General features: G+C 43.3%; 1 protein-coding gene across 4 annotated transcripts in view; it reads right to left on the reverse strand.

Moving 5' to 3' along the window:
- The window catches only part of ARMH4 (armadillo like helical domain containing 4), a 185772-nt gene that overhangs the window by 124087 nt on the left and 36501 nt on the right, over positions 1–25184 (reverse strand). For 3 of the 4 annotated variants that reach the window (XM_033951107.1, XM_033951106.1, XM_033951105.1), the window contains 2 exons: positions 20485–20721; positions 10555–10764 (listed from right to left, as the gene is read on the reverse strand). In XM_033951107.1, coding sequence (XP_033806998.1) covers positions 10555–10764; positions 20485–20721 — 447 coding nt within the window. The remainder of the gene's footprint in view (positions 1–10554; positions 10765–20484; positions 20722–25184) is intronic. The other variant, XM_033951108.1, reaches the window with a different exon arrangement.

Below are 25184 nucleotides of genomic sequence, written 5' to 3' on the forward strand. Positions count from 1 at the left end.
AAATTGGATCTTTAATGGGAAGGGGGTAGGGGGGATTGGAATTCAATGATTGTTTTCTGCATTTTTTTTGGGGGGGGAAGGGTAGTTATATTGGGCGTGGGTAGTTATATTGATGTCTGAGGGAGCAGCAGAGCATGTTGGATGGTGGGAGCTATTGCTGTCAATGGCGTATGGAGGGAGTCTTCTGAGTAAGGCCCCCGGCACTCGGGGGCACAGCTTGATGGACCTCTCTATCGGCTGGTTCTGGGGTTCATTTGTATTCTTTGTCATTTTGCCTATGCAAGGGTATTATGCATGGGTAGTGTTGTACCCTTTGTTGCCTTGTTCTATGATGTGTTCTGAGCTGTTTCTATGTTTCAAAACTTAAATTTTTTTTAAACTATAAAAAAAAAAAAAAGCTACAGCCTCAGCACCCTGAGGTTGTGGGTTCAAACTCATGCTGCTCCTTGTGACCCTGGAAAGTCACTTAAGGGCAAATTCTATAAGAAGCACCCAAAAATTAGGCGCCGATATAGGCGCTGTTCAGCGCGATTCAAGTAAAATTGGGTGCTGTTTAGTGAATCACGCTGAACAGCACCTATTTTGGAGGTGCCCATTAAATAGGCCAGCTCTAGGCACTACTGGAAGTTAGGCACCCATGCGAGCGCTTAAGCACGCTTAAGAGCAGTGATTCTGTAAGAAGGAGCCTAACATGTAGCCACGCCCATGCCTAACATGCATAGCGCCTATTTTTTTGAAGGCCACCTAAATTTGTAGAGGCGCCTTGTTACAGAATCGCGCTTTCTTGAGAGGAACCTATATTTCAATCAGTGCTGATTAAAAAGCTTAATTGAGCTTGTTCTTCAATTTAGTTAGGTGCCTATCTAGTTGGGCACCTCCAAAATAGAAGCCTAACTTTAGGCGTTGGTTACAGAATTTGGGCCTTAATCCCTTCATTGCCCCAGGTACATTAGATTGATTGTGAGCCCGCCAGGACAGACAGGGAAAAATGCTTGAGTACCTGAATAAATTCATGTAAACCGTTCCGAGATGACACTAAACTGTTTAAAGTTGTTAAAATGCATGCAGATTGTGAAAAATTGCAGGCAGACCTTAGGAGATTAAAGACTGGGCATCCATGTAGAAGATGACATTTAATGTGGACAAATGCAAAATGATGCACATTGGGACGAATAACCCAAATCACAGTTACCGGATGCTAGGGTCTAACTTGGGGGTTAGCGCCCAAGAAAAGGATCTGGGTGTCATCGTAGACAATTCAATGAAACCTTCCACCCAATGTGTGGCAGCGGCCAAAAAAGAAAACAAGATGCTAAGAATTATTAAAAAGGGATGTTTAACAAGACTAAGAATATTATAATGCCTCTTTATCACTCCTCACCTGGAGTATTGCGTTCAATTCTGGTATCCTTATTTCAAGAAAGATATAGCAGCATTAGAAAAGATTCAAAGAAGAGCAACCAAGATGATAAAGGGGATGGAACTCCTCTCATATGAAGAAAGACTAAAAAGGTTAGGGCTCTTCAGCTTGGAAAAGAGACAGCTGATTGAAGTCTACAAAATTCTGAGTGGAGTACAACGGGTACAAGTGTCAAAAATTACAAAGACTAGGGGGGCACACGAAGTTACAGGGAAATACTTTTTAAAACAATAGGACAATATATTTTTTTCACTCAGAGAATAGTTAAGCTCTGGAACGCATTGCCAGAGGTTGTGCTAAGAGAGGATAGCGTAGCTGGTTTTAAGAAAGGTTTGGACAATTTCCTGGAGAAAAAGTCCATAGTCTGTTACTGAGAAAGACATGGGGGAAGCCACTGTTTGTCATGGATCATTAGCATGGAATGTTGCTACCGTACTCTTTGGGTTTTGGGCAGGTACTAGTGACCTGGATTGGCCATTGTGAGAATGGGCTACTGGGCTTGATGCACCATTGGTCTGACCCAGTAAGGCTATTCTTATGTTCTGAGCTCCCCTGGGAGAACGGTATAGAAAAATGAATAACTGAATGAATGAATAAATAAATAAATAAAGGGGTGGTCTATCTTTGGCAGTTGAGACTTAGTTGGCTAGCAGCTGAATAATGGCCTAGCTATGTCCTGGCCGACCAAAAACAGATCAGAAATTTGATACTGGTCACCAGATACGGCACCAGTATTGAATTCCTGGTATTGCCACATACCGTGAATCGCTGGCAATACCTACAGTCTGAATATCTGGGAATAGGTGTGTTAGGCGCCCTTGACTTCTGTTCAAGTCCTAGCAACTTGATGAATTACAGATTCAAAAAGAAATTGGTTTTGTGCTAGTCTGGTAAGGCTTTCCAGCGTCTATCCATCTGATTGTAGGTCTCCCTCTTCCCAAATATGATTAAGGCTGGATTCATGGTGGAGTATGTTTTTTTTAAAGTGTATATTTTCACTATTATCCCTGTGTGATTATCAAGAATAAAATAGGAGTCATGTAAGGAAAGTCACTCCTCATTCCTCATTTATACCAGCCTGAAACACAAATTAATCTATTGTGACCAAAGGATGTTTTATTTGCTTCAAAGACATGGATGTGGTAGAGTGATTCTGTGTATGTGGGCATGTCTCAGTAGAGGGCATTATTGAAAGCGTTAATGATGGTTCTGATTCCTGTTTGCCTTGAATTCGCAACAGACAGTCTAACTGAGAACCTGAATGTATAACTTAATCTTATATACACATGTAATTCCTCTTCTTTTAAGGGTTTTGCCTTTTTGTTATCTGCACTAAATCAAATTGAAAGGTAGCAGAACATGAGAGTGCTTGAATTTAATTTTGTCACAAGTTGTGATGAATCTCTTTCTTTTCCTGGAATACCTACTTTTAAAGCGATTGGCATGCAGGCTTTTTATACTATTTGCTCTCCAAAGGACAAACAATGATTTGATGAAATGAGGCCACCGTGAATGAAGATGATTCTCCTACTTGAGAGCTCAGCATGAGTTCTCTACACTAGGTCTAGAGGATCAAAGAAGAATACTTGAGAGCTTGCAAGACATGTTCTGAGCAACCTGGCAATGTAGTTTAGTGATTTTCATAAGCACAAGGACACCACAGAGCATGTAATGACAATCAAGATCTCTCCAGATCAATGACTTGGTAATAACTTGGACTAGGATTACCAGATTTTGCTTCCAAAAATCCCAGATGCATGGCCATGCCCCATTCTGCCCTGTTCTGCCCCATCCCTTCCCCATTCCGTCTCTAACACCACCCTATACCGCCCCCAGCAAGCCTCTTCTTTTAATCCCTGACCTCCGGACTGCGTGAATACATGTGACATCATCCGCGCATACTCAGAGGCCCTCCAAATGTGACCAGAACTTTTCAAAACCCGGACAAACCCTATCTTGGATCAAAGTTTCACAGTACAGAAGGCAGGCTGATGGTTAGGCCCAGATTTCACACTTAAAGGGGTGCCTCCTCTCTCTCTCACTCTCAAAAGCAGTGTCTCTCAAACTGTGTGCCACGGCACAGTGGTGTGCCCCAAAGAGATTCCGGATGTGCCATGAAAGATTCCAGAATTTTACTTTATTTTTAAAAATTCCCTTCATAAGTATACACAAGAGTCTATCAATGCTATGAGTATCTGTGTGCATAAGAATACAACTGCCCAGACGAGTATAATTCTTTGATGCGATTAGTCCTTGAAAACTAACAGCAAGTAATTTTAGTTTTATTTATATTTTTTATGCAGTAGTTATATTAACTTGAGCGACAAAACAATCAAAGGCTTTGTTATCATTTGAAAGTTCTTATCTTTGCAAACTTGGATTTCAGCTTTGACAGAAATTAAATCTAAAAAAAGAGAACTGAAGATGGTGGATGATGAAATGCATGTTTGCTATCGAGCCATATTTTGAGTTAATTTGCACTAAAAAACAAGCACATCCATTGCATTGATTAACAATTCTATTCTATCTAGTTTCATTGTTGTTACAATTACCCATATATAGCTTAAAGAACTTTAAATAAATAACTCAAATTTTATTTTTTGTTGTTTTGCCATGAAAAACATTTGCTCCATTTAGTGTGTCGGAACTAAAAAGGCACAGGCTGACTGAAACACTGTAAAACAGATCGACTACTGACCTAGCTCTAGGGTACTGGCACCCTACATTACATTAGTGTTTTCTATCCCGCCAGTACCTTTCAGTTCTAGACAGTGTACAAAAAGAGCTGGCCTGGGCATTCCCAGGGAGCTTACAGAGTTGATAGAAAGAGTGAGCTTACACGAATTGAAGACTAAAATGAGAATGAGCGATGGGATCTGGGGGAGAGTTTATAAGGTTTTTGTTAGCTCATTTGACAAATTTTTTGAAAAGTATAGTTTTCAGTTCTTTCCTGAATGTTTTCGAGTGAGGTGATTCAATTTGCGGATGATTCAGAGTAATAATGACACAGAAGGATTGCGAAGACCTACAACGAGACATAAACACACTCGAGGAATGGGCCAGTGTATTCTATTCTATTCAGGTCTTATATTCCATTTCTATCCCAAAGAGTTTAGTATGGATTTCAGTTAAAATAATCTCAACATAAGAGAAGAATTACAAACCTGCATAATTCAGATGGCATATTAAAGAGCAAAAGTAAACTAATAAGTTTTGAGAGCTTTATGAAAACACAGGCAATCATTTTTCTTTCTAAGAAAAAAAAGGAGCTCCTAGATAAGCAAATGTGAATCCCGATTGTGTCATCCGACAAATATTTCTAAAAGAGAGAAAATCTAGTTTTACTAAATGAGTGCTACATGCAGTTAAAAATTGAGCTGGAAGTAAGTAATGAGCTGATCTTTCTGATGTAAGCCCGTAGATGTATTTAAATGTTAAACAGGTCACCTTAAATTTTATTCTTGATCTCACTGGTAACCAATGCAGTTGTATCAACAATGGAGAACTCCTTTCAAATTGCCCTTAATAAAAAAAATAATCTTGCAGCAGTATTCTATAGCCACTGCAATCTATCAATCAATTTTCCCACAATACCACTATATAATGAATTATAATAATCCAAATAAGGGAATATAATAGATTGAACTCGAAAGGTTTGTGGACTTAAGACAGAATGACTACAAAACAGTTGTCTCAACTTAAAGAACAATCTTTGTAACAAATCTCGGATTTGATATAAGAACATAAGAATTTCTGCTGCTGGGTGAAACCAGCGGTCCATCCTGCTCAGCAGTCCGCTTATGGGGCGGCCCCCAGATCAAAGATCAGTGCTCTAAATTAGTTCAGCCTCACTGCATACGTTCCAGTTCAGCAGGAACTTGTCCAACTTTGTCTTGAATCCCTGGAGGGTGTTTTCCCCTACAACAGATTCCGGAAAAGAGTTCCAGTTGTCTACCACTCTCTGGGTGAAGAAGAACTTCCTCACGTTTGTACTGAATCTATCCCCTTTCAGCTTTAGAGAGGGTGAACAATTACATTACATTACATTACATTAGGGATTTCTATTCCGCCATTACCTTGCGGTTCAAGGCGGCTTACAAAAAGATTTATAAAATGGGGTTACAATGTAAGGAATTGAAGATACATTAGAGTGGCAGTTAGGTAGTTTCGAGGTAAGGATAATTACAGTTTACAGTAAATTGTGTACATGGAGGTAAAATTAGGTGAAGTTAGGGCTGATTTAGGAGTCTTTATCTACTAAGTCTATTCCCTTCAGTATCTTGAACGTTTCGATCATGTCCCCTCTCAGTCTCCTCTTTTCAAGGGAGAAGACGCTCAGTTTCTCCAATCTCTCACTGTACGGCAACTCCTCCAGCCCCTTAACCATTTTAGTCGCTCTTCTCTAAACCCTTTCGAGTAGTACCGTGTCCTTCTTCAAGTATGGCAACCAGTGCTGGACGCAGTACCCAAGGTGAGGGTGCACCATGGCTCAGTACAGCAGCATGATAACCTTCTCTGATCTGTTTGTGATCCCCTTCTTTATCATTCCTAGCATTCTGTTCGCCCTTTTCGCTGCCACTGCACACTGTGCGGACGCCTTCATCGACTTGTCAATCAGAACTCCCAAGTCTCTTTCCTGGGAGGTCTCTCCAAGTACCGCCCCGGACATCCTGTATTTGTGCATGAGATTTTTGTTACTGACATGCATCACTTTACACTTATCCACATTGAACCTCATTTGCCATGTCAATGCCCATTTCTCGAGCTTGTTATGTCATGTTGCAGATCTTCATGTCCTCACTCCTCTGAATAATGTCGTATCATCCGCAAATTTAATAACCTCACTCGTCGTACCAATGTCCAGATCATTTATAAAGATGTTGAAGAGCACGGGTCCAAGCACCGAGCCCTGCGACACCCCACTGGTGATGCTCTTTCAGTCCTAATATTGTCCATTTACCCCACTCCCTGTTTCCTATGCTCCAGCCAGTTTTTAATCCACGTTAGTATTTCACCCTCAATTCCATGGCTTGCAATTTTCCAAAGTAGTCATTCATGTGGAACCTTGTCAAATGCCTTCTGAAAATCCAGATATACAATGTTGACTGGGTCGCCCTTGTCTATCTGCCTGTTTACTCCCTCGAAGTGCAGTAAATTCATCAAATACGATCTGCCTTTGCTGAAACCATGCTGACTGGTCCTCATCAGCCCGTCCGTCAAGGAGCTCAATGATGCAGTCTTTTATCAGCGCCTCTACCATCTTGTGTTCCATTTGCAATGATTTCTTTGTCTTCCTTTAGCGCTCCCTTTATTCCACAGTCATCCTACGGTCCCACGGCTTCCTTCGCGGGTCGTTTCCTCTTAATATATCAAAAGAATGGCTTGAAGTTTTTTTGCCTCTTTGGCTATTTTTTCCTCGTAGTTTCTTTTGGCCCTTTTCACCACCTTGTGGCACCTGTGTTGATGTTGTTTGTATTTATTCCAGTTTTTGTCCGTATTTGACCTTTTCCATTCCTTAAACGAAGTTTTCTTGTCTCTGATCGCTTCCTTCACCTCTACAGTAAGCCACGCCAGTTCTTTGTTCTTTTTCCTCTTGGATCCTTTGTTGATATTCAAAGGTAAGATTAGAATTCAAAATTCCTTGATCTGTCTTCAATTTTTAAAACTTCTCCTGACAACATCATCAACTCCTTTACCATCAGCTGCTCACTTTAGGCTTGTAAGAATATATCTGTGGAAACAAAGATCCCCTTTTGCTAAGCTGCAGGAGCAAGTGCCGTGTAGCAAATGCTCCGATGCCCATTCAATCCCTATGGGCATCAGAGCATTTAAAGCATCAGCCAACACTGTTGGGGTTAGTAACACCCCCCACCCCCACACCCCTTTTACAAAAGCATAGTGTGGTTTTTAGCACCAGCCGTGGCGGTAGCAGCTCCGATGCTCATAGAATTCCTAAGAGCGTAGGAGCTCCACTGGTTGACCTTTTCAATGCTTTTCTAGAGTTGGGAGCAGTAGAAGGATGAATGAAAGCAGAAGTAAAGAAGAGGGTAGGGACTACAGGCCAGAAGTCTGATTTTTGTGGTATGTAAATTAATGGAAATGCTTTTACAACAGAGAATAGTGACGTTTCCGGAATCCAATGGATTGGAGGACCCAATAAAGCATGGTTTTACTACAGCAGGTTTTGTCAGACAAATCTGATTTCTTTAACTGTGTAATCAGAGTTGGATTGAGCTAGAGCATTAGATGTGGTGTACTTAGATTTAAGCAAAACCGTTGACACAGATCTGCGTAGATGTCTAATAAATAAACTATGTGCCCTCAGTCTGGGCCCTAAACTGACTGACTGGGTCAGGAACTAGTTGAGTGGAAGGCAATAGATGGTACCGGAAAATGGATCTCACTCTGAGGAAAGGATGTTACCAGTGGAGTGCTGCAAGGTTTGGTACTTAAGCCTGTTCTTTTAAACATTTTTGTAAGTGATATTGCTGAAGGACTGTCTAGTAAGGTTTGCCTCTTTGCAGATGATACCAAAATCTGCAATAAAGTAGATGCCCCTGAAGGTATAGATAACATAAAACAGAACCTAGTGAAGCTTGAAGAATGGACCAGAATTTGGCAGTTAAACTTTAATGCAAAAAAAAAAATTAAAAAATGCTGTGTCATGTATATGGGCCACAAAATCCCAAAGAAATTATACAGTTTAGGGAGCAAAGAACTTTTGTGCCCAAAAGAGGAGTGGGACTTGAGTGTGATTGTATGTTATGATCTTAAAATGGCCACTCAAGGATCTCCCGTACGAGGAACGGCTGGATAAGTTGCAGCTGTGCTCACTCGAGGAACGCAGAGAGAGGGGTGACGTGATCGAGACATTCAAGTATCTCACGGGCCGCATCGAGGTGGAAGAAGATATCTTCTTTTTCAAGGGTCCCGCGACAACAATGGGGCATCCATGGAAAATCAGGGGCGGGAAACTGCACGGGGACACCAGGAAATTCTTTTTCACTGAAAGGGTGGTTGATCGCTGGAATAGTCTTCCACTACAGGTTATTGAGGCCAGCAGCGTGCCTGATTTTAAGGCCAAATGGGATAGACACGTGGGATCTATTCACAGAGAAAGGTAGGGGAGGGTCATTGGGGTGGGCAGACTAGATGGGCCATGGCCCTTATCTGCCATCTATTTCTATGTTTCTATGTTTCTAAGTAGAAAAGGCAACTATGAAAGCTAGAAGGATATTTGGATGTATAGCGAGAGGATTGGCCAATAGGAAAAAGGAAGTGATGATGTCTCTTTTATAAGACTGTGGTGAGACCTCATTTAGAATGCTGTGGATCATTCTGAAGGCTGCACCTTCAAAAAGATATAAACAGGATGGACTCAGATGGGAGAAGGCAGATATGATAGACACGTTTAAATACCTACGTGGCATAAAAGCACAATTTCAAAACTTCGGGTAGCCAGCAGCGTCAGCGACATGATCCTGCTGCCATCAGCCTGCCCCAGAAGTCTTCACTCTGCAGCACTTCCTGTTCTCACGTAGGCTGAACATTGCAGAGCGAAGGCTTCTGGGGTAGGCTAATGGCAGCAGGGTCCTTTCGCCAATGCAGCCGGCTGCCAGAAGTTTTGAAATTGCAGTGCCAGAGGAAGTATGTGGGGACAGGGGAGACTCAGAAAGCTATACCCGACTCCAGCGTGGGGGCTGGACCGCAGAGATTGAGTCCAGAAAACCGGACAAACTCCCTCCAGTCCAGGAAACTGTCCAGACACTCAGACAGTCCTCTAAAAAGAGGACGTGTCTGGGTAAATCCACTCATCTGGTATACCTAAGCTGCTGGCTCCTAAGTTTTTGGGTTGCCTTCCAGATTTACTGAAAATTGAGAGGCCTGCACTCCCCTCCCACCAAGCGCATTTATCTACCTCCTGAAAGTGCTCCCTGAAAGAACTCCACCACCCTAAAAAGCATCCATCTCCCTTCCAAAGATCCCCCATACTTCCTTCTGGGAGGCTGGGGATGCCATGATGAGTTAGTCACACAGGGCACAATTATCTAATATAATAAAATCCTAGGCCGCGCATGCGCACTCTAAATTCGTGTTCCCTGATCCGTCGCAGACATGAGAGTGCGCATGCGTGCTTAGTACGTCACCACAGCCTCCCTGTTCTCCACCTCGCACGCTGCAGTAATGGCCCCACACTCGCGACTCGCCTTCGTTCAGGAGCCGCCAAAGAAGAGCGGCAGCCTTCCTTTCCTGCCTCTCCCATGGTGCGGCTCAGCGCTTGCGCAATCCCGGCTTCCCCACCATCCCGCGAGCCCCGGCCTCGGCACTGAGTGTGCATGCGCGCTAAGGCAAAGGCGGTGCGGAGCGGAGCCATGAAACGATAGCCACCATCGGGGGATCATAACCAGTGGCATAGTAAGGGGGCGGACCGCCCCGGGAACCATGTTAGGAAGGGTCCGCTGCTCCAGTGCAATAATCTAAACATCGTGGCCCTGCCCCACCCCAGGAGAGGGACCTGTCTCGCTCGCTACGGCATAAGCGAAACCACCGAGGCTGAGCATTTTTACTGGACTGGATGGAGGGAGGGAGGGCAGAGAGTGCGCAGCGGCTTTAAACTTTAAAATAAACTTTGGACGGGAGTGCTGTTTTTCCGTGATGGAGGTCTGCGCGAGTTCTCCCAGAGCCTGGCCCGCACCAAGACGCGCTCCTACGGCACTACGGCTAACAGGCGAAAAGAAAACAAAAGAAAATAAAGAAAACGTTGGCCCCCACCAAAGTAGCGGAAAGTGGAAGAGGGGCGTGAGGAGCCGGAGAGGTGTATGTAAGTGTGTGTGTGCGTGTGTATAGCCGAGGAGGAAGTGCAGCAGGAGCAAGGAGGTGGGGAGAGTGGATTTCCCCTACTTGGATGTCAGGCATCAAGAGGATTGGAGGGAGAGAGAGAAAGGGGGCTGCTTTATGAGGAGTGGTGTGCTAAAAAAAAAAAAGGCCAAGGAGAGAAATAAATACGGACACACACATCTATTCTAGCCCGTTAATGTAACGGGCTTAAATACTAGTAGCTTGATAAATCCCTGCTTGGATATCAGGCAAACTCCATTATCCAAATTCTTCCCACTCACAAAAAACTTACATACCTTCTGACTGCAACTTGTCCGGCCCATATGCTGGAGTCGTACTAGCTTCTCTTAGAGCTGGAGCCATTGCCGTATTTTCAGAGGGTATAGACGCAGTTGTTGCCATGGTGACTAGTTCCGTCTCCTCCATCTGGAGCTTTATTCCAACTGGAGAAGTTGCAGCTTCAGATATGGCCAAGAGCCCATCCTGCCCTGGGACCGTATTCAAGTCTGTAGAAATTAACAGAAAGAGAGCTCATATTAAGCTTCACATTTAAAGAGGAAATGGTGCAATTTGCAAAGCCATCGTAATAAAGTTTACATTGATCAAGTCAGATATAACTTTTTAGCAAAAATGTCCAGCAAATCTGTGGTAACAGTAATGTATAGCATCGCATTATAGCTGTAACCAAATCCCTACTCTTTTGGTATGTATATTGCCAGGTACTTGTGACCTGGATTAGAAACATAGAATATGACGGCAGAAAAGGGCTGTAGCCCATCAAGTCTGCCCACGCTAATGACCCACCCCCAGACTTCACCTCGCTAGAGATCCCACATACATATCCCATTTCTTTTTAAAATCGAGCACGCTGCTGGCGTTAATCACCTGCAATGGAAGTTCATTCCAATGATCGACCACCCTTTCGGTGAAGAAATACTTCCTGGCGTCGCCATGAAATTGCCCGCCTTTGATTTTCAGCGGATGACCTCTTGTGGTCGAAGGTCCTTTAAGAAAGAAGATATCGTCTTCCACCTCGATGCGGCCCGTGATATATTTAAAAGTCTCAATCATGTCCCCCCTCTCTCTATATTCCTCGAGCGAGTATAGCTGCAGTTTATTCAGTCTTTCCTCATATGGGAGGTTCTTGAGTCCTGAGACCATCCTGGTGGTCATTCACTGAACCAACTCGATTCTCTACACATCTTTTTGATAATGTGGTTTCTAGAATTGAACACAATATTCAAGATGAGGTCTCACCATGGATCTGTACAGGGGCATTATGACTTCGGGCCTCCGGCTGACGAAACCTCTACGGATGCATCCCACCATTTGTCTAGCCTTGGATGCAGCTTTCTCCACCTGCTTGGCAGTTTTCATGTCTTCACTAATGATTACTCCCAAATCACGTTCTGCCCTAGTCCTAGCTAAGGTCTCACCATTTAGAGTGTAAGTTTTGCACGGGTTTCTGCTGCCAAGGTGCATGACCTTACATTTTTTAGCATTGACCTTTAGTCTGTCCCAGTATGGCAATGCTTATGTTCTAATAAATATACTGCAGAACCCAAAGTAAGAACATATCAGAAGAATGGATATTTCACACAAAAACAGATCTAGCAAATTAAAGTACACAAGCAGAAATACCATCTCAGTGGTACAACATAAAAACAAAAGTGTAATATAAAAAGGAACTTTAATGCTCAAAATTCAGCTCTCTTATTGCATATGGATGTCTTTTCGGTACTAGTTCAAGGTGATTTATATTCAGAACAGTCCTGTCCTTGGAGGGCTTAAAATCCATCCAGTTGATATTCAGAGTGATTTAATAAAACAGGAGAGTTCTCCTTCATTTCCCATCCATCGTGGCACGCGTCAGGGCTGTCCCCTTTCTCCATTGCTCTTTGCTCTGTCGTTGGACCCTTTGATCCGTGATATTCAGCTTAATAGAGCTATTTCGGGTATTCGAATTGGTTCTTCCGAATTTAAGATCTCGGCTTTTGCGGACGATCTCCTGGTCCATATCTCAGATCCCGTTGTATCTCTTTCCAATCTGATGGCCACTTTTCAAGAATATGGAGATTATTCTGGTTTTAAGCTTAATCTTGACAAGTCTCTAGCGTTGGCCACGTCCTTGTCTATACGGAACTCTTGGCCTGGGCCTTTCCCGCTTCAATGGGCTTCCTCATCGTTTCGTTATTTAGGGATCTTGTTGACGCCTTGTACTTCAGCGTTATATCGCGTCAACATTGATTCTTTGTTCTGTTCTTCGGCTGAGTGTTTTGCTCGTTGGTCTCCTCTGCCTCTGTCCTTGTTAGGCAGGATCCATTTGTTTAATATGGTCCTTTTTCCAAAATGGCTTTATACTTTGCAGTTACTTCCTTTATGGCTTTTGAAACGGGATATTACTAAATTACATTCTATGCTTTCTAGATTCTGTTGGGGGGGGTCGACGACCGCGGGTGGCGTTACGTTACCTGTTTGGCGCGTGGGACGGTGGGGGAATGGGGTTGCCGCATTTCCGGTTATATAATGCGGCCTGTTTGTTGCGTTATTTGGGGGAGTGGCTTTCGGATCGCCAGGATTTTACTCCAAAACCGTATGAGAAGGACCTTTTTGCCCCTTGGCATATTCTGTCCTTGGTGCAGTTGCCTCGATCAGCCTTACCGGTGACACTTCGGGGAAGTTTGTTGTTGCACTCTCTAAGCATCATCTGGTCTTATGTGTTGAACTCTTGGAATGGTACTCCCTCGACTACTCGATACTTACCTATTCAGGGGAATCTGCAGTTCAGCCCTGGTATGGAAAATGCTAGTTTCCGTAAACTGGCATCCCGGGATTATACGTTGCTTGCTCATGTTCTCCAGGCTGATGGTTCTTTAATGTCCTGGGATGCTCTCGTCCGGTCTGGAGTTTTTTCTGTTGGTGATTTTCTTGCGTTTCGGCAACTTCAGCATTATATTCAATCTCTCCCCCGAGCCGCTTTGGCGTTCCCTATAGAGGACAGATTTGCAACACTTCTGGATCCATATTTGGAGACTGGGTTTACGGTTTCAGGTCTTTATAAAGATCTCCAGCGTTGGTTGGGACCGACTGATCGTGCCATATTACATGCTCGCTGGTGTCAGGATTTGGGGATAGCTCAGGACGCTTTGGATCTCCCTTCCTTGATTTCCAGGATCCCGGGAGTGTCTGTTAATGCAGATCTCCGGGAGTGTCAATTTAGGGTACTTCATCAGGGCTATTTTACGAAAAGTCAGTTATATTATTCAGGTTATACGGATTCTCCTTTGTGTCCCAAGTGTCTCCAGCAACCCCATTCGTTTATCCATGCCTTTTGGTCCTGTGTGAAAATTAAACTTTTTTGGAGGCAGGTTTTATCTTATGTGGAGCGTGTTTTCGGTACTACGCTTCCCTTTTCGGCAGCTGGTCTCCTGCTAGATAAATATGAGGCCTTTTGTTTATCTGATTCGGGTCAGCGGCAGTTTATGAGATGGGTGGGTGTCCTGGGGAAGAAGGTGATTCTATCGGTCTGGATTGGAGATACTCTGCCCTCCTTCTGGGCTTGGAGGAATCGTTTGCATGCTCTGCTGCTGCTGGAGCGGAAGGATGCGTCTTTTAGCTTGCGAAGAAAGCGCCAGTTTCTTCGGATCTGGGATTCTTATCTTTTTTCATTATCACCACGGGCTCGAAGTGACATTCTGAATTCCTTGTAATTCTCTCCGAGACCCGGGCTTGTTTTCATCCTTGAGAGGGCACCAGGTATACTCTCTTTTCCCCTTTTTTTTTTTCTTTTCTTTCTCTCTTTCTCTCCCCTTTTTTTCCGTGTTGGAGTTTACTCATTATCTCTGGCAGTGGGTTATCTGAGTCCAAGCCTACTGCCCTATGGCTATTCTGTGCTTCCGATTGGGGGTATGGGGAGGGGGTGGTGTGGGTGGGATTGTTGAATCCGATATATGTATATGTATCTGATTGTTCTCCTTTGTTACTGTGGTTCTTGCTTGTTGGTGTGTTCTCTGTTATTTGATAATAAAAATTGATTCAACATAACAAAACAGGAGAGGTCCCTGACCAGTTAAATTGGTCTGCCCAGCCCAATAATATTTGGTAGCCCTTAAGTTTCAAGTTTATTAAAATTTTTGCCTATTGATCACCTATCATAGTTTCTAGGCGATGTACATTAAAAAAGGGAATATAATTATGATCTTAAAAAAAAAAAAAAAAATTTAACCAGAGAATGCCACCAAATATGAGATCTGACTGTTGCGCAGTCTTTTTGGTTCATGCTAGGTCCCCCAGGCCAGAGTCAGGAGTAGACTCAGAAATATCCAAGGCAAATAGGACCTCATAAAGGTCCCCTTTTATCAAACCATGTTAGGGTTTTGTATCACCAGCCGCTCCGACCCTCATAGGAATTCTATGAATACTAGAGCATTTACCGCAGCAGCCTGAATGCACCTTGATAAAAGGGGGGCAAAATGCTTCCCTAGTTACTTACTTTTCTGGGTACTACTACTACTACTACTACTATTAATTATTTCTATAGCATTGGCTTGGAATATCATCCACACCCAGATAACTTCCAATAGCCCCATATTCAGTGTCTGTAGTCAGGTTAGGCCCAGCACTGAATGTCTGCAACTGAATACTTACCCCTAATTTTGCACCTGACAGAATGAGTTAAGGTCTAGATTCAGTAAATGGTGCTCATATTTGGATGCTGAAAAAACAAAATACATGCCGAGCAACATTCTATAGATCAGGGGTGTCAAATGTCGGTCCTTGAGGGCCGAAATCCAGTCGGGTTTTCAGGATTTCCCCAATGAATATGCATGAGATCTATTAGCATACAATGAAAGCAGTGCATGCAAATAAATCTCATGCATATTCATTGGAGAAATCCTGAAAACTCGACTGGATTGCAGCCCTCGAGGACCGACATTTGACACCTCTGCTATAGATAGTGCTCCGAATGGGGTGTTTTTTTTTTATAGAATAGCACATAGACACAGGATCCGCACCCAGTTTTTGGTGCAAGGGTTTATGCCAACTGAAACCAGGTGTAAATCCTCATGCAGAAATTAGGCACGGATCGCTCAAATTCAAAAATACTGCATGCATCTTTAGTGAACGCCCTTGACCCTCCCATGTCCATCACATGGCCACGCTCATCTTTAAAGCATAGCACTTAGCAAGATGAGAGGCTAAATTCAAATTGTTGCCAATCAACACCAATAATTGATAGCATCTAGTTATTGGTGCTAATTGGCTTATTACTCAAATTGAATGCGCAAACTAGACGTGTGTTCAAATTTGCATGCATAATTTTGAGCACCATATATAGAATTCAGGGTGACCCATCAAATGCGTGACGACAATTGCACCATGAGATTTGCGCACACGACAAATGCGCTCGGGGAGGTTCACCCTGACTGGATACTTTTTTGCCTTTTTTGAGGGGGAGGCGAGGGGGACTCAAATGATAAACTTCCTATCTGGTGCTAGGGTTAGGTTTACAGCATGATTATGAGAACCCCTTTTAGTGGATATTTGGAAGGCCCTGATTTGCTGAGACTCCTCAGGCCCTGTCCCTTAGGAGGGACTTGAGGAGTCTCAGCAAATCAGGGCCTTCCAGATATCCTTCACAGGCCGCAATTGTCCTGCACACACTTGTCTGTGCGCACAATTGTCGGGGCGCATTTGTCAAAGCAGAATTGTCCTCCGTGGATTTGTCGGTGTACCGAATTCAGGGGTAAGAGACTTGCCCACAGTCACAAGGAGTAGCACTGGGATTTCAACCCTGGCTTTCCTGGTTCACACTAACTACTAGACTACTCCTCCAATTGCTTGAGACAAGTTAATTTAATCATGTATTTTTAATGATAATAACTACTGAGCAGACTGGATGGACTGTTTATGTCTTTATCTGCCATCATTTACTATGTTACTTTGCATACGGTGTCATGTCCTTCCTCAATGAAGTTAACCTTATGTAAATGATCTGAATATTATCAGCATGACCTAGATGCCATTGTTCTTTAGCGATTCAGAAACTGCATGACCTCTTTGATTCAGAATTAATTCTGCTGATGAGGGTCACCTTCTTTAATGCTAACAAAGCTCTGTGAAACACCACAAACTAGGTTTCAAGGCACAGACATGGCATCTCTAAGAGAGACGATGCAGAAAAAGAGACAAGCCCCTAAGAATGTATACCCTTTTTCTTTTTAATTTTATTACTGTTCCATTAATGAATTTTATCCTAAGTTTTGTTAACCGGTTCGAGTCCTTTATGGGAATGACCCGGTATATAAAGCAAAGAATTAGATTAGATTACAAGTGTCAAGGAAAGCAGTAGGGGAGGACCAGTTGAACGCCAACAAACTACAGAGGTGAATAAACATACATAGAGTAGTATTTATTAACAAACCAAAAAACAATCATGATAAAAAGATTTTTCTAAAACCAATAAAATACAAGAACAGACTGCTTGATTCAATTAAATACAGAAAAAAAATTGCAATACACATGGGTTAAAGCACTAAACGCCTGCCTCAAGAGTCATAAGGTCTAGTCTATACTTCGACTTGTGTATAAGTAAATATTGTCAACGAATCAGCAAGTGTTAAGCAAAAAGGCAGAACAAGTTGCAAGCACTTCAAGGGTTAACTAACAGTCAAGGACAACTGGCAGCTCTACCCATGTACCATCTGGATAACCATCTAGGGATAACATCCCTAGAAACCATGGCAAAAGGAAATAGCTGGACAGCAGGCATAGTTATCTGGATAAACAAAAGGTGGACAAATTAATGGGGCAAGATGGTATACAACTTAGGGTACTGAAGGAATTTAGGAAAGTTCTAGCGGCTCCACTAACTGACCTTTTCAATGCCTCTCTAGAGTAGTACCAGAGGATTGAAGAAGGGTGGATGCGGTCCCTCTCCACAAAAGTGGAAGTAAGGAAGAAGTAGGGAACTGCAAGCCCCTAAACAGTGGCGTAGTAAGGGGGGCGGGGGGGAGACCGCCCTGAGTGCCATCTTGGCGGGGGCGCTGGCAGCTTTCTGTCCCCCCATGCCACGCTCACAACCTCCCTCCCTCCCCAATCCCCTTTAAATCTTCACCAGCTCGAGCAACTTCACCAGCCTGGCTCCCCTCTGAAATCACATTCCTGGTCGTGGGGCCAGGAAGCGGCGTCGGAGGGAACGCCAACACCGTTGCGAACAGCAGGCCGGAGAAGCTGATCATAATGGTGAAGATTTAAAGAGGTGCAGGGGAAGGGAGGGCGCGAGTGTGGTGGAGGGTACAGAGGGGTGCCACCACCCCAGGTGCCTCCTATCCTCGCTACACCGCTGGCCCATAAGTCTGACTTCTGTGATGAGCAAATTAATGGAAATGATTTTAAAACAGAGAATAGGATGTTTCTGGAGTCCAGTGAATTACACAACCTGAGGCAACATGCATTCACTAGAGGCAGGTCTTGTCAGACAAATCTGATCAATTTCTTTGACTGGGTGACCAGAGGATTGGAAAGAGGGAGAGCACTAGATGTGGTGTATTTAGATTTTAACAAAGCCTTTGACACTTTTCCACATAGGCATATATTAAATAAACTGAGTGCCCTCAGTATGGGCCCCAAATTGACGGACTGGCAGTGGCGTACCAAGCAGGGGGGCGGTCCACCCGGGTGCACGCTTTGGGGGGGTGCACGGCCGGCCAGGTCTGGGTCCTCCTGCCCTACTGTGCAACTGGACCTGCACCTCCTTCCTTTCCCCCGGTCCATACCACTGCAGTCTTACCTCCCCGCTGCTGCTGCTAATCGCCGACAAGAAGTCTTCTTTCCTACATCAATTCTGACGTCAGAGAGGACATTCTGGGCCAGCCAATCACTGCCTGGCTGGCCTGGAACATCCTCTCTGACGTCAGAATTGACGTCAGAAAGAAGACTTCCTTTCGGCGATTAGCAGCAGCAGCGGGGAGGTAAGACTGCAGTGGCGCGGACCGGGGGAAAGGAAGGAGAGAGGCTTTTTTTTTCCACGGCAGGGAGGGAAGGATGTAGGCAGGCAAGCTGGCTGGCTTTAGCGTAGCAGGGAGGGAGGGAGGGAGATAGGTAGGCAGGCAGGCTGGCTTTGGGGGTGGACAAAATCTGGAAGGCTGTGGGGGACATAAGGAGGCACTGGGGGCACTAAGGACACAGGACGGAGGCACTGGGGGCACAGGACGGAGGCACTGGGGGCACTATGGACACGGGATGGAGGCACTGAGGGCACTATGGACACGGGACGGAGGCACTGGGGGCACTATGGACACTACAGTTTTGTAAAAGAGGGAGGGGTTAGTTTGTGATGACATATTCCATACTAGGCGAAGGTTTTTTGTGTGTTCGAAAGACATGTTTTTTTTGTTAGGATTGAATGCAGGATTGATCTGTACTAGTCTGGCTTGTTTAGTTTTACAATGGGTGTATTGATGTTGTACTGCTCATTGCAGTATGTAAGATGCTGCCTTTTCCTAGGTACTCATGTGCGACGTGTGGATTGTTACTAAAAATCATGTTTTCATACAGATGGGGGGTGTCAAAAAATGATGGGCCCCAGGTGTCACATATGCTAGGTATGCCACTGCGGACTGGGTCACACATTGGTTGAGTGGATAGTGACGGAGGGTAGTGGTCAATAGAGATCACTCTGAAGAAAGGTTGTTACCAGTGGTGTGCCTCAAGGGTCAGTTCTTGGGCCTATTCTTTGTAACATTTTTGTAAACGATATTGCTGTAGAACTGTCAAGTAAGATTTGCCTCTTTGCGGATGATACCAAAATCCTCAATAGAATAGATACCCTTGATGGTGTGAATAATATGAGGAAGGAACTGGTGAAGCTTGATAAATGGTCTGAAATTTGGCAGATAAGATTTAATGCTAAGAAATGCAAGGTCATGTATTTGGACTTCAAAATTCCAAGGGAACAGAAGAGTTTAGGGGGTGAAGAATGTTTGTGCATGAAAGGAGAGCAAGCCTTGGGTGTGATAGTATATGATGAGTTTAAGGTGGCCAAACAGGTTGAAAAGGCAATGGCAAAAGCTAGAAAGAAAAAGGCGGTATTGATGCTCTTGTGTGAGACTGTGGTGAGACTTCATTTAGAATATTGTGTACAATTCTGGATACCGCACCTTCTAAAATATATAAACAGAATGGAGTCATTCCAGAGGAAGGCTACTAAAAAGGTCAGTGGTTTTTGTCATAAGGCATATGGAGACAGACTTAAAGATACCATTATTCAATGCAGCATGCTGCATATATTTGAAGAGTGGAAAAGGATCTCAGAAACCTGCTCAATACTCAGTAGGAAACCAATGTACGAGACTTAATGGTTACAGATTTTGATCACTGATCCTCAAAAAACCTCTCGCATTTAAATAATATCACTTATTTTCATGCTGTAATAACACCTCAATAATTGACACAACTGTGCAATATAACACAAACTTATAACTTATATTAACTCATAAGCTCTAAACCACAAAGTCTCATACATTGGTTTCCTACTGAGTATTGCACAGGCTTCCAAAATCCCTTTCCTCTCTTCACATACAGTAAAATAAGCTTTCTGCATTGATTAGTGGAGTTGTTTTGTCTTTGTCCTCTGTTTTCATCTGTTTGCTACTGTAGTGACAGACTTAAAGATCTCAATATGTATACTCTGGAGGAAAGATGGGGAGGGGAGATATGATAGAGATGTTTAAATACCTTTGTGGCATAAATGTACACAATGCAAATCTCTTTCTTTGAAAGGAAGTTCCAGAATGAGAGGGCATGGAAAGAAGTTAAGAGGTGATAGGCTCAGGAATAATCTAAGGAAATACTTTTACACAGAAAGGGCGGTAGATGCGTGGAATAGTCTCCCAGTAGAGATGGTAGAGACAAAGACTGTGTCTGAATTCAAGAAAGCATGGGACAGGCATGTGGGATCTCTTAGGGAGAGGAGGAGATAGTGGATGCTGCAGATGGGCAGACTGGATGGGCCACTTGGCCTTTATCTGCCATCATGTTTCTATGAGATTTCCATTTGCATATTGGACTCCTATATTTTTGTTCGTCCTCCAATTATTCTTTTTCAGATATTATTTTCATATGGTTCCTCCATTTCAACCTCTATAAACACATATTTTTATCATGTTAAAATTCTTTAGCATAAAATGTTGAAAGTTCTGGACTCATGAAACCTCCTACAATACCTTCTGCAGTTTGCGCAAAGGATGAAGGACTGGCGGTGTGAGAGACAACAGCTGCGACAGACGCTGGTTTCTTCCACAGCTGGCTAATGCTAGAAATGGTCTGCATTTCAGATGTGGGCTTTCCTTGGGGGACCATCAGGCCTGACACTTCTGCCATTCCGTGCGTGAGATGTATTGATGTAATGACGGAAGTGGTTTCTTGACTTGCTTCTGCTGTGACTTCACTAACACCTGCAACTACAACAAATTTTCTGTTTAATTTTGAGACATGGCACAGGCACCTATCTGGTAGTTCCTGATTCATGGTAAAAAGAATGGCAAGAGGCATTAAAAAAAACAAAAAACACTTTACTTGGTAAATTAGAAGCTCAGAGATCTGAAAGATAAACATGGTACATTCATGCAGTACATCCAGATGGCTGAGCAATGCAACAAATCTTTAAACATGTACCTATTGTACTATTGACTATAAGTGTCTTAATGAACAGTAGAAAGATTTATTTTTAGGAAATTCAGAAAAACTAAGATCACCAATGGATATGAAGGACTTACCTTGTTTCACATACAAAATATAATAGATAATCAATAACAGATCCAAGCAATAAGTTTAGATTTTTCCCACAAATTGTGGCACATGCTGAAATAAAACCTAACCTAGGCCTTTGCTCTTCTTCCATTGGTTATATTTTGGCAGAACAGAAGCACCTTGAGCTTGAAGCTCTATTCTCATCAGATACACCACCAGAGCAGATAACAGATGGGAGTAGGAGGGACAGACTGGCAGCCATGTTTGACACATCAAGGGCCTCATTCCATAACAGATTGTTCCAGAGACACAGAAGGAGAGAAAAATAAAGATGCTTTTCAATAAGACCCAAGTATTTATTTTCTATAAGGAGTAAAACTTATTGAAAATACTACTAATCTTAAGTAAAGGTTGTGAATATAATTTGACATTAAAACAGAATAGTAGCTCAACCATTTGCTAACAGCACCATTTTTAGTAGTCTGGTAAAAAGTAGCCTGTTGCATCAAGAGCACTGAAACAAAGAACCTCATGCTGATGAGATACATGTCTCAATTAGACCTGATTCTTGATCTCAAGCTCAAAGTTGCATAGCTCTTCCAAATCACTCACGCAATTCTCTCAGAGACCTGGGGTTTTATTTTTAATAAAAACAAAAGAAGCCTTATTGAAAATGTATGGTTCTAGGCATAAAAATGTTAATTTTTTGAGCTGGCTCTGTGGTTCCTCCTATAGCACTATGGCTTAATAAAATTGAGTATATATCTACCATCCACTGGGAGCTGAATGGGTTGGACAAGTCAGTAACATAAGTTCTGAGAACCCCCATATCTCAGGGATGACTACCTTCCCTATACTCCTCTTTCTCCTAGAAAAAAAAACTTAATTTGGGCCTCTACAGACGCTGGCAGGAAGTGAACATGGAAAACTGAACTTACGTCCAGCAGTGTTGATGGTCCATATCCCTATCTTTTTTCTTATTACTTGCCTTTTTTCCAAATCCATGCTCAGGATGAGTTACATTTAAGACAGTATGTGAGTTATTTTTCCTGCTCAAATGATGCATTTTATCCTTCTCGACATAAAGAGATATACTTCACTTGAGGATGGAATAAGACTGGACCAATGCACATTTGCAACTTCATGGCTCCAGTCACTTCTTATGGGAGTAATTTTGGCATTGTTTAACTTATTTTATGTTTGCAGAATGAGGAAAGCTCTCCGTAGCAAACCTTTACATAGGCTCTATCATGCAACACCAGAAACAAACTGTTAAATTGAAAAGTGGACCAGCCTTTTGGCTCAAGTTGTTGCACTGAACAGGATGTCCAGGTCTGAATTCCTCTGTTCATCCAGAACAGGCCTCAACTGATGCGCTGAGGCCCTTAGGAATGAATATGGCTGCTGCTACTGTGGCAGCCCCTACTGGCCAAGAATTAGATGGGATCAGTTTTCATCCATTTGTTCTATGAGGGTTCCCTGGAGCTATCTGAGCATGCTATCCAGCAAGGGTGTAGTTACAGGGGAGCCACAGGGGCCCAGATCCCCTCAATCTCAGCTCAACACCACCTCCACCCCAGTCAGGTTTGGTATCTCTGTTCTGCTCCATGCCAACATCCCATCTCCCGCAGTCTAGTATCATATTCCCTTCCCTTCTCTTCACCCAGCCACAGTCTGATCTTTTCCTCTTCTCCTCCTGTCTCCCAGTGCTGGTTTACTAGCAGCATCGTAGATCAAAATGTCAGCTGCGTTGCCTGCTGATCCTGAAAACTTTCCCTCTGCATGATCCCACCTAGGTGGGAACAGGAAGTTGTGCAGAGGGAAGACTTCCGGGGCCAGCAAGCAACACAGCTGACTTGATCTAAAATGCTGCTTGAAAACTGCAGCACTGGGAGGCAGGATGAAAAGAGGAATACATCAGACCTCGGGTAGGTGAAGGGAATGGAAGCAGGTACTGGACTGCAGGAGGGGGAGCCGAGGTCGAGTAAGAGTAAGCACTCTGGAGGAGACATTCCAGCCGATTCACAGCTATTTAACTGACCACAGATGGCACTGACCAGTTAAATAGTGCTTAACTGGTTAAATCCAAATAGTCAGTGTGAAATAACTGGCTATCTCCATTTAATATTCCTGGTTAGCAGCTAAAAGTTAACTGGGTATGTCACCCGATAACTGCGGCCATTTTGAGGTGTGTCAGCCAAGTTGGTTTACTACACGAACGTGTTTGGATATTTAGATGTGGCAATAAGAAGTAAATTTCCCCTGATGTAGCCTGGGATAAGGCGAAAAAGGAGAGATGCAATTTGAAGATAAAATCACATTTAATTAGACCTTCTCATATGAACTGAAAATCACTTTTTACTCCAGGCTGTAGCCATTGCTGTTATATTTTGGCAGATTTAAGCACTCGTTCCTCTGCACATAATTATGAGAACAGAAAATGAACTTTGAAAAATGAAGATGGTATGAAATATGAATGAATGAAATGAAAAATGAAAAATTGATGATATAAATGTATGGAGTATTTTTTCAGAACAGTGATGATATGGATAGCCTAGGGTACTGTATAGTCCCGGCCGGTCGTGTATGAGGTCTGTTTTTTCCATTTTTTGTATACATTATCAGTTTCTGTCTTGTTTGATTTATTTTTGATGAGATAGTGTGAATGGGGTTTCTCTGCTACATCTACTACTGTATATAATATGCTTTTTTTTGAGTTTGTGTTCATCTTTTAGTGAACCAGATGTCCACTGATCCTATGTCAGAATTCCTTTGTCAGAAGTGCTGAGTCCGATTTAAGATCATTATTTTTGGATGATCTGTTATATCTTCAGATACTACTGTTGATGTATGAACTCCTAGATAGCTACATTTATCACAGCAATCTCTGTTCTTAGTCCCTGGTAACATGTAATTGTTGTCTACTGCCTTACGGGCCTTTACAGTAATGGGTCCCATATTATGGAACTCCTTGCCACTAGATCTGCGATTTGAAAGTGGCTATCTTACTTTTTAAAAAAGGCTAAAAGCATGTTTTTTCACATTGCCTTGGTGCTTAAAAATTAGAGAATTGTTGTAGTTTATGAAATGTATGTTTGAGAGGTGTCATAGAATGGGTATTTTAATATATATGGAGTGGAATTTATCCCTCCTCCCCTTTTACTAAGCCTCGGTAGAGGTTTATACCGCAGCCTGGAGTGCAAAATGCTCTGACACTGCTCCGATCCGATGCTCATAAAATTCCTATGAGCGTCAGAGCAGCATCAGAACATTTAGCCCCCTGGGCTGTGGGGGGGAAAGGGATTGGGACTTGTAGGTATACCACCTTTTTGTAGTTTTACAAACACATTCAAAGTGGTTTACATACAGGTACTTCAAGCATTTTTCCCATCTGTCCCGGTGGGCTCACAGTCTATCTAAAGCACCTGGGGCAGTGGAGGATTAAGTGACTTGCTCAGGGTCACAGGGAGCAGCATGGGATTTGAACCCACAAACTCAGGATGCTGAGGCAGTAGCTCTAATCACTGTGCCACACTCTACCATAGCTTAGTAAAAGAGGGTCTTCATTTTTAATATACTATTTTTGTTTGTTACACATCAGGCTTTTTTTTTTTAGTGAGATGTATTATTACATTCAGTAAAGTATCATTCATATCTTTACTCCCTCTCTTTCTCATGAACCATACACTTTCTATATGCATGCAAATTTATACTACTACAGCGGTACCTCGGAATCCAAACGCACCCGGAACTCGAACAACTTGGAATCTGAACTATTTTTTTTTTTTTTTTTAAATTAAATTTTGCCCCGGAATCCAAACGTACGGGAACTGCAAGCGCTGCTCAGCCCAAAACTTCCCATCTGACACAGCTTCCTGTTTCCGCCTGGGCGACTCACGTCAGAGAGAAGCTTTGGGCTGAGCACTGCTTGCAGTTGCCGATCTTGCTGCCTATGCCGGCGGGGGCCCGATCTTGCTGCCTATGCCATGGGGGGGCCCGATCTTGCTGCCTATGCCATGGGGGGGCCCGATCTTGCTGCCTATGCCAGGGAGGCCCAATCTTGCTGCCTATGCAATGGGGGGGGCCCGATCTTGCTGCCTATGCCAGGGGGGCCCAATCTTGCTGCCTATGCCATGGGGGGGGCCCAATCTTGCTGCCTATGCCATGGGGGGGG

This window comes from Geotrypetes seraphini, chromosome 7, assembly GCF_902459505.1.
Source record: "Geotrypetes seraphini chromosome 7, aGeoSer1.1, whole genome shotgun sequence".
Taxonomy (NCBI): domain Eukaryota; kingdom Metazoa; phylum Chordata; class Amphibia; order Gymnophiona; family Dermophiidae; genus Geotrypetes; species Geotrypetes seraphini.